The 9,850-nt window shown below is 38.1% G+C and overlaps 1 protein-coding gene across 1 annotated transcript in view; it reads left to right on the forward strand.

The window, feature by feature from the left end:
• The window catches only part of CNTLN (centlein, centrosomal protein), a 354,792-nt gene that overhangs the window by 85,046 nt on the left and 259,896 nt on the right, over positions 1 to 9,850 (forward strand). Inside the window, exon 4 of the mRNA XM_010857100.1 lies at positions 5,694 to 5,778. Within this exon, the coding sequence (XP_010855402.1) occupies positions 5,694 to 5,778 (85 nt within the window). The remainder of the gene's footprint in view (positions 1 to 5,693; positions 5,779 to 9,850) is intronic.

Raw genomic sequence — 9,850 nt, forward strand, 5'->3', positions numbered from 1 at the left:
ATCTTCTAGGTTGGTCATAACTTTCCTTCCAAGGAGTAAGCATCTTTTAATTTCATGGCTGCAATCACCATCTTCAGTGATTTTGGAACCCAAAAAAATAAACTCTGACACTGTTTCCACTGTTTCCCCATCTATTTCCCATGAAGTGATGGAACCAGATGCCATGATCTTCATTTTCTGATGTTGAACTTTAAGCCAACTTTTTCACTGTCCTCTTTCATTTTCATCAAGAGGCTTTTTAGTTCCTCTTCACTTTCTGCCATAAGGGTGGTGTCATCTGCATATCTGAGGTTAATGATATTTCTCCAGGCAATCTTGATTCCAATTTGTGCTTCTTTCCTGTCTGCTGCTGCTGCTGCTAAGTCACTTCAGTCGTGTCCGACTCTGTGCAACCCCATAGACGGCAGCCCACTAGGCTCCTCTGTCTCTGGGATTCTCTAGGCAAGAATACTGGAGTGGGTTGCCATTTCCTTCTCCAGTGCAGGAAAGTGAAAAGTGAAAGTGAAGTCACTCAGTCATGCCCGACTCTTAGCTACCTCATGGACTGCAGCCTACCAGGCTCCTCCATCCATGGGATTTTCCAGGCAAGAGTACTGCAGTGGGTTGCCACTAGAGAAGTTCTTTTAGCATTTGTTGTAAAACTGATTTGGTGGTACTGAATTCTCTTAACTCTTGCTTGTCTGGAAAACTTTTGATTTCTCTATCAAATCTGAAGGAGAGTCTTACTGAGTAGAGTGTTCTTGGTTGTAGTTTCTTCCCTTTCTTCACTTTAAATATATGGTGCCATTCCCTCTGGTTTGTAGATTTTCTGTTGAGAAATCAGCTGGTAACCTGATGGGTGTTCCCTTATATGTTGCTTGTCATTTTTCCCTTGTTGCTTTTAATATTTTATCTTTGTCTTTGATTTCTGTCAGTTTGATTACTGTTTGTCTCTGTGTGTTCCTTCTTGGGTTTATCATTCCTGGAACTCTCTGCTTCCTGGACTTGGTTGGCCATTTCTTTTCCCTTCTTAGGGACATTTTTAGCTGTTATCTCTTTAAATACTTTCTCAGGTCCTTTCTTTCTCTCTTTCTTCTCCTTCTGGGACCCCTATAATGTGAATGTTAGTGCATTCAGTATTGTCCCATAGGTCTCTTAGGCTGTCTTCATTTCTATTTTTTCATTCTTTTTTCTATATTCTGTTCTATGGCAGTGATTCCACCATTCTGTCCTCCATGTCATTTATTTGTTCTTCTGCCTCAGTTATTCTGCTGTTGATTCTTTCTAGTGCATTATTCACTCTGTTTGTTCATTCTTTAGTTCTTGTGAGTGAGTGATGAGAAGCTCAATCGTGTCCTACTCTGCAACCCCATGGACTGTAGCGTACCAGGCTCCTCTGTCCATGGGATTTTCCAGGCAATAGTACTAGAGTGGATTGCCATTTCCTTCTCCAAGGGATCTTCCCAACCTAGGGATTGAACCCAGGTCTCCCGCATTGTAGACAGACGCTGTACTGTCTGAGCCACCAGGGAAGTCTCTTTGGTAAATATTTCTTTTATGTTCTCCATTGTTTTCTGAGATCCTGGATCATCTTCACTATCTTTATTCTGAATTCTTTCTCTGGACTGTTACCTATGTCCACTTCAGTTAGTTGTTTTCCTGGGATTTTATCTTGTCCTGTTATCTGGGATGTAACTTCCTGCTTTTTCATCCTGATTTACTTTCTGTAATGTGGTTTTGTTCTAGCTGCTGTGGGATTGTGGTTCTTTTTGCTTCTTCTTCCTGCCATCTGATGGAGGAGGCTAAGAGGCTTGTGTAAGCATCTTGATGGGAGGGACTGGCCATGGGAAAAACTGGGCCTTGCTCTGGTCAGCAGGGCCTTGCTCAGTAAAACTTTAATCCAATTATCTGCTGATGTGTGGGGTTGCACTTCCTCTCTGTTAGTTATTTGGCCTCAGGTTACCCAGCCCTGGGGTCTGTGGGCTCTGCGGTAGGTTTAATGGTGACTTCTAAGAGGGCTTACATCAAGGGGGGCCTTCCAGGATTGCTGCTGCCAGTGCCTCTATCCCTGTGGGAAGCCCCTGCCAACCCACACCTCCACATGATACCCTTCGCACTAGCAAGTAAGTAGTTTTGGTTTAGTCTTTTGTGGGATCACTGGTCATTTGCTCTGTGTCTTGGGCATACAAAATTTTGCTTTTGCCCTGCAAGACTAGAGTCTGTTTCCCCTAGTCCTGTGGAAGTCCTGTAATCAAATCCCGCTGGCCTTCAAGGTCAGATTCCATGGGGATTTCCAGTCCCTTTGCCCAGTCCCCAGGCTGGGAAGCCTAACGTGTGGTTCAGAATCTTCCCAACGGTGGGAGATCATCTTTATTATTATTGTTCTCCAGTTTGTGGGTCACCCACCTGGTAGTTATGGGATTTGATTTTATTGTGATTGCTGCGGCTCCTTCTTTGTCATTGGACATGGAATATCTTTTTTTTGTGGGTTCTAGTGCTCTCCTGTTGATGGTTATTCAGCAGCTAGTTGCAATTTTGGTGCTCTATCAGGAGGAGGTGAGTGCAGATCCTTCTATTCCACCATCTTGAACCAGAAGCCAGTTCAATGCCTTCTAACAACCCTATGTTTGTTCTCCACCCATCCACATATTTAATGTTTTTGATGTCTTTTTTTTTTTAAACTTCTTTTAAATTTTGTATCGTTTACTTATTGTAATAGTTGCTTAGTGTGGAAATAGATGATTTTACTACTTTTGTCTTTTAACCTTCCTACTAGATTTATCATTGACTGATCTACTACCTTTACTGTGTATGTCTTTACCAGTGAGATTTTTCCTTCCATAATTTTCATATTTCTAGTTGTAGTCTTTTTTTTTTTTTTGCTTATGGAAGTCCCTTTAACATTTCCTGTAAAGCCAGTTTAGTGCTGCTAAACTCTTTAACTTTTGCTTGTCTGTAAAACTCTATCTTTTCCTTCAAATCTGAATAATATCTTTACCAGGTAGAGTATTCTTTGTTGTAGACTTTTTCCTTTCATCTCTTCAAATATATTGTGTAACTCTCTTCTGGCCTACAGAGTTTCTGCTGAAAAGTCAGCTAATTGCCTTATATTAGTTTCTGTATACTTAACTGGTTGCTTTCCCCTTGCTGCTTCTAAGACTCTCACTTTATTTTTTTGCCATTTTAATTATGATGTGTCTTCGAGTGGACCTCTTTGGGGTCATGGTTCTGAGATGTCTCTGTGATTCCTGGCTTTGGATATCTGTTTCATTTCCCAGGTTAAGAAAATTTGGGGTATTATTTTTTTTTAAATAAGTTCCCTTCTACTTTATCTTTCTCTTCTTCTCTATATGCAAATGTTAGTATGCTTGATGTTATTTCAGAGGTCTCTTAAATTATTTTCCTTTTTAAAACTTATTTTTTTTTGTTTCTCCTTGGGAGATTTTTACTACTCTGTCTTCCAGATGCTCATCTGTTACTCTGTATCATCTAATCTACTGTTGAATCCTTCTACTATATTTTTTATTAATATTGAAATCATTGTATTTTTCAGCTCTGATTTTTATTTAAATTTTTAAACTCTTTGAAATTTTGACTATGTTCATTCAGTTTTCTCTCCAGTTCATTGAACCTCTTTTTGACTATTACTGAACTCTTTTTGGGTAGATTGTTTATCTCCACTTTGTTTTTTCTGTTTCTCAGGTTTTGTGATATTTGTTTGGAACATATTTCTCTGTTTCCTCATTTTTCTGTATTCTCTATATTCATTTCTCTGTATTAGGTCAGTCAGGAGAAGTAGTCATTCCATGGGGTCTGGTAGCACGCACACTCTGATCACCAGAGCTGTGTGCCTTAGAAGTCTCCTTATGTTGGCAGCATGTACCCTTCCACTGTTTTGGGGCTGACTGCTGTTGATGTGTTGTTAGGCAGAGCTGGCCTCTGGCCCAGTTGGCTGTGAGACTGTGCTGCAGGCAGTGGCTGTGGGCTTGCTGGAGGAAAAGGTAGGCTTCCTGTGTCATTGGCTGTATGTCCCGGGAGGGCCTAGGGCTGGGTCCCTGCATGACTGTCTATGCAGCCTGGGGTGATTTGCAGCTGGTGCTAGCCTGAAGATGTGTGGGACATCCTCTCATGCTAATAGGGTAGAGGGAGGGTTCCAAAATTGCACTTGCCAGTGCTGGTGTTATTGCAGTAGAAAAACTCCCCTAGAATGGCTGTCTCCAACATCTCTGTACCCAAGGCTTTCCCAATTGCCTCCTGCCTTTCCAGGAGGTGTTACAAGACCAGCAGGAGTATCTGATACAGGCTTCTGTCATACTACTGTATCTCCACTGGAATTCAGACTACGTGAGATTTTGTGCATATTCTTGAAAAGTGGAATCTCTGTTTCCTGCAGCTCTCTAGCTCTTTCGAACATGAGACCCGTACATGTGTGCTCAGTCATGTCCTCTTTGCGACACTATGGACTGTCACTCACCAGGCTCCTCTGCCTACTGGATTTCCCAGGCAAGAATACTGGAATGGGTTGCCATTTCCTCCTCCAGGGGATCTTCCTGACCCAAGGATCAAACCCATGTCCCCTGTGTCTCCTACATTGGGCAGATTCTTTATCACTTAGCAACCTGGGAAGCAACATGTACACTACTAGTTTTCAAAACCCATTGTTCTGTAGTCTGATCTACTTGGTGTGGACTATCCAGGCTGGAGAGCTTGACCTTCTCCTTGGAGAAGATCTGTATATTTGTGATTATCCTCCCATTTAGGGGCCACTGATCTGGGGGTGGGGATACTGACTATATTGCATCTCCACTCCTCCTAACCATCATGGTGTGGTTTCTTCATATCTTTATTTGTAGTGTATCTTTTCTGCTAATTTTCAGTTTTTTTCCCATAAATAGCTGCTTCATAACTAGTTGTAATTTTTGTGTTGTCCATGGGAAGAGGTGAGTTTAGGGTCTTCCTACTCTGCCATCTTGGTCACCAGCAGTGGTATGCTTTTATGTCATACATATCTCTTAATTCTCATATCCATTTTTGCCTTCTAAAGCCCTTTGCTTCATCTCATTTTTATTCTCAGGTGAGGGTTCTTAATTTCTTCCTACCTGTACACTTTGTGATTCATGAGTGATTTAGGTACAGATTTCTATTTCTTTTACCTGTTTTTAAAATTTAAAAAATATAATGAACATCCAATAAATTTTTCCCTTATTTATTTAATGTTGATTTCTAGTAAATCTCAAGCTTTCTCTCTTTTAATTCTTTTACTTAAAAAATGGTAAGTAGTGTATTCTTAATTATTAGTATTAATTATATTTTAATTTTTATTATATTAATATTAGTTAATATTAAAAATTGCAATATAAAGTATATTAACATGAACATATTAATATATTCAGTAATTTTTTTTAAATTTATGTTATAATGACTGTTGCAGTCAAGATTAAATGTGTTTTAAGTATGTTTTATAATGTGTATAAATGTAGAAACTCTTTTTGTATGAAGTTGTCTTAGTTGGCAGCAGTTATAAATTGTTGTCACTTGCCATATGGTTTCTGATTAAATCAGAAAGGGCTGTTAACGTCAGATAATTAACTTTTCTATAGTTTAATGTGAAACTCACTATTAGGATGTGGAAATTAAAAGAATTGGCTAACAATGTCTAATAAACTTTCAAAAATAATGACTAAGTTTTCAATATATATACTTTTTATTTCTAGAGAAAAACGGAAATCTGAAGCTAAAGACAGAAAAGTTTTAGAAATTCTGCAAGTCAAGGATGCTAAAATACAAGAATTGGAACAGGTTGGTGTTATATCAGAAAATACTAAATTTATGATATTTGTTTTATATAGTAGGTGTTTACAAACATTTAAAGTTTTTTTACAGTAATGTTCACAAGAATATCCGGTTCATTATGTTGTCCTATTACTATAGTCAAGTTACTACTTTAGCCTGTTATTCTTCTTTGTGTTTTTGGGTTATAGACTATGTTATTTATACATTAAAACTCTTAAGATGTTGTTTTAATTTTATAGTAATAACTATCTGTTACTCAGTTTTTGTTGAAATTGCTTTTTATTTTTAACAATTATCATTTGCTTCTGAATCCTACAAATTTTTTAATGCTTTAATTTGTACAAAATATTAACAATAACTGGGATGATTCTATTTGATGTTTTGAACTTCCACTTTCAAATTATACAGTCCTATATTTATAGTTAATACAATTATATGTAACTGTATATTTAAAATTATAGGTAATTATATCTTCAGTATATTACCACTACAAAAATCTACATGGTCATTGATTCCCAAGAATCATTTTGGAGGTAGTAACATCTTAAAAATAAAGGTGAAATAAATTTAAGAATTGTCTATGTCATGATATATTTAAATTCATTTTGTACCCAGTTGCCCATTATAGGCTAAATTATCTTTATTTTCTGGGTTGAATGAAGATTCTTTCTGGTAACTCTGCTTTTCCAAGTTCTGACTCTATTTTCCTTCCTACCCAATTAAACAGGATAATTTTCATCTAAGATTGGTTATTGTTATTAAGTTGTTTTATTAAAGGACTAAAAATGGAAGTTAATGTGGATAAAAATTATTTTTTTTATTCTCTCTATATAAGTTTGTTCTAAAATTGGATATATATTCCTATATGACATATAAATTTGAAATTTATACCTTCTCCAGAATTGTATTTTCCTTATAGAAAATGTAATAAGTGAGTGAGTGAAGTCACTTAGTCGTGTCTGACTCTGTGACCCCATGGACTGTAGCCTACCAGCTCCTCCATCCATGGAATTTTCCAGGCAAGAGTACTGGAGTGGGTTGCCATTTCCTTCTCCAGGATAGAAAATGTAATAATTATTGCTATAATGATAAAATTTTTTAAATAACTTTTTAGTTTGTTTTGGGAAATAATAGTTGTATTTGTGACTTGAATGTCAATATCAAAATGAATTCTAATATGGGAAAATACTGCGATGTGCCTAGTATATTAATTAGTTGGGAACATCCCCTGGAGGAGGGTGTGGCAACCCACTCTAGTTTTCTTGCCTGGTAAATTCCACGGACAGAAGAGCCTGCCTACAGTCCACGGGGTCAGAAAAAGTGAAACAGACTTAGCTACTAAATAATAACAAGCTACCTAATCAGTTCAGTTCAGTTGCTCAGTTGTGCCTAACAGATACACAGTTAAGACTTGGAAGTGGCAAACATCATTTATACCCACATTTCATTGAGAGAAACTACTCATATGGTTAACCCAAGATTCAGCGAATTTGGGAAAAGTTACTTCCAGGCTGAGCAATCTCTTCCTCACATACAGGTCTACTCTATGGAAGAGAATGGATTTTGGCATTCGTTTTGATAACCTTTGGCAATAAGTTTGCAGTGCTTTAGGAAATACTCAGTTTAGCAGGTCTAGATGGTCATTCAGTTCAGTTGCTCAATCATGTTGGACTCTTTGCAACACCATGGACTGCAGCACGCCAGGTTTCCCTGTCCATCACCAACTCTCAGAGTTTGCTCAAACTCATATACATCAAGTTGTTGATGCAATCCAACCATCTCATGCTGTCTTCCCCTTCTCCTCCTGCCTTTGTTCTTTCTCAGCAAAAGGGTCTTTTCCAATGAGTCAGTTCTTTGCATTAGATGGCCAAAATATTGGATTTTCATCTTCTGCATCAGTCCTTCCAATAAATATTCAGGACTGATCTCCTTTAGGATCAACTAGTTGGATCACCTTGCAGTCCAAAGGACTCTCAAGATTCTTCTCCAACATCACAATTCAAAAGCATCAGTTCTTTGGCACTCAGCTTTCTTTCTAGTCCAACTCTCACATCCATACATGATTACTGGAAAAACCATAGCTTTGACTCGATAGACCTCTGTTGGCAAAGTAATGTCTCTGCTTTTTAATATGCTGTCTAGGTTGGTCGTAGCTTTTCTTCCAAGGAGCAAGTGTCTCTTAATTTCATGGCTACAGTCACCATCTGCAGTAATTTTGGAGCCCAACAAAATAAATTCTGTTACTGTTCTCACTCTTTCCCCATCTATTTGCCATGAAGTGATGGGACTGGATGCCATGATCTTAGTTTTCTGAATGTTGAGATTTAAACCAACTTTTTCACTCTCCTCTTTCACTTTCATCAAGAGGTTCTTTAGTTCTTTGCTTTCTGTTGTAAGAGTGATGTCATCTGCATATTTATGGTTATTGATATTTCTCCCGACAATCTTGATTCCAGCTGTACTACATCCAGCCTCACATTTTGCATGATGTATTCTGCATATAAGTTAAAGAAGTATGGTGACAATATACAGCCTTGATGTGCTCCTTTCCCGATGTGGAACCAGTCTGTTGTTCCATGTCCAGTTCTAACTGTTGCTTTTTGACTTGCATACAGATTTCTCAGGAGGCAGGTCAGATGACCTGGTATTCCCATCTTTTTCAGAATTTTCCACAGTTTATTGTCATTCACACAGTCAAAGGCTATGGCATAGTCAATAAAGCAGAGGTAGATGTTTTTCTGGTATTCTCTTGCTTTTTCGATGATCCAAAGGATGTTGGCCACTTGATCTCTGGTTCCTCTACCTTTTCTAAATCCAGCTTGAACATCTGGAATTTCATGGTTCATATACTATTGAAACCTGGCTTGGAGAATTTTGAGCACTACTCTACTAGCGTGTGAGATGAGTGCAATTGTGCGGTAGTTTGAACATTCTTTGGCATTGCCCTTCTTTGGGATTGGAATGAAAACTGACATCTTCCAGTCCTGTGGCCACTGCTACAGGCCACTGCTACAATATGCCAAATTTCCTGGCATATTGAGTACAGCACTTTTATAGCACCATCTTTTAGGATTTGAAATAGCTCAACTGGAATTCCATCACCTCCACTGCTTTGTTCGTAGTGATGCTTCCTAAGGCCCACTTGACTTCATGTTCCAGGATGTTTGGCTCTAGGTGAGTGATCACATTCTTATGGTTATCTGGGTCATGAAGATCTTTTTTGTATAGTTCTTCTGTGTATTCTTGCCACCTCTTCTCAATATCTTCTGTTCTGTTAGGTCCATACTGTTTGTGAAATGCTGACTTTCTTAAATAACAATATATTTTTCCTTTTTCTTTGCTAAATTCTTTTCTTTTCTACTTCCTTTTCCTTGGATAGATATTATTTCATTATTTACATTTTGAGTAGAATGATTTACCTCATAAAATATTAAATGCCATGAAAGAAATTATTTGTTTTTCTGGGGGCACTTAATTTGTCATTTGATTTAGGTCATACCTGAATGGTCTAGTGGTTTTCCCTACTTTCTTCAATTTCAGTCTGAATTTGGCAATAAGGAGTTCATGGTCTGAGCCACAGTCAGCTCCCGGTCTTGTTTTTGCTGTGACTGTATAGAGCTTCTCCATCTTTGGCTGCAAAGAATATAATCAATCTGATTTAGGTGTTGACCATCTGGTGATGTCCATGTATAGAGTGTTCTCTTGTGTTGTTGGAAGAGGGTGTTTGTTATGACCAGTGCATTTTCTTGGCAAAACTCTATTAGTCTTTGCCCTGCTTCATTCCATATTCCAAGGCCAAATTTGCCTGTTACTCCAGGTGTTTCTTGACTTCCTACTTTTGCATTCCAGTCCCCTATAATGAAAAGGACATCTTTTTTAGGTGTTAGTTCTAAAAGGTCTTGTAAGTCTTCATAGAACTGTTCCACTTCAGCTTCTTCAGTGTTACTGGTTGGGGCATAGACTTGGATTACTGTGATATTGAATGGTTTGCCTTGGAAACGAACAGAGATCTTTCTGTCGTTTTTGAGATTGCATCCAAGTACTGCATTTCGGACTCTTTTGTTGACCATGATGGCCA

The sequence above is a fragment of the Bison bison genome, unplaced genomic scaffold (genome assembly GCF_000754665.1).
Source record: "Bison bison bison isolate TAMUID 2011002044 unplaced genomic scaffold, Bison_UMD1.0 scf7180017864376, whole genome shotgun sequence".
NCBI lineage: Eukaryota > Metazoa > Chordata > Mammalia > Artiodactyla > Bovidae > Bison > Bison bison.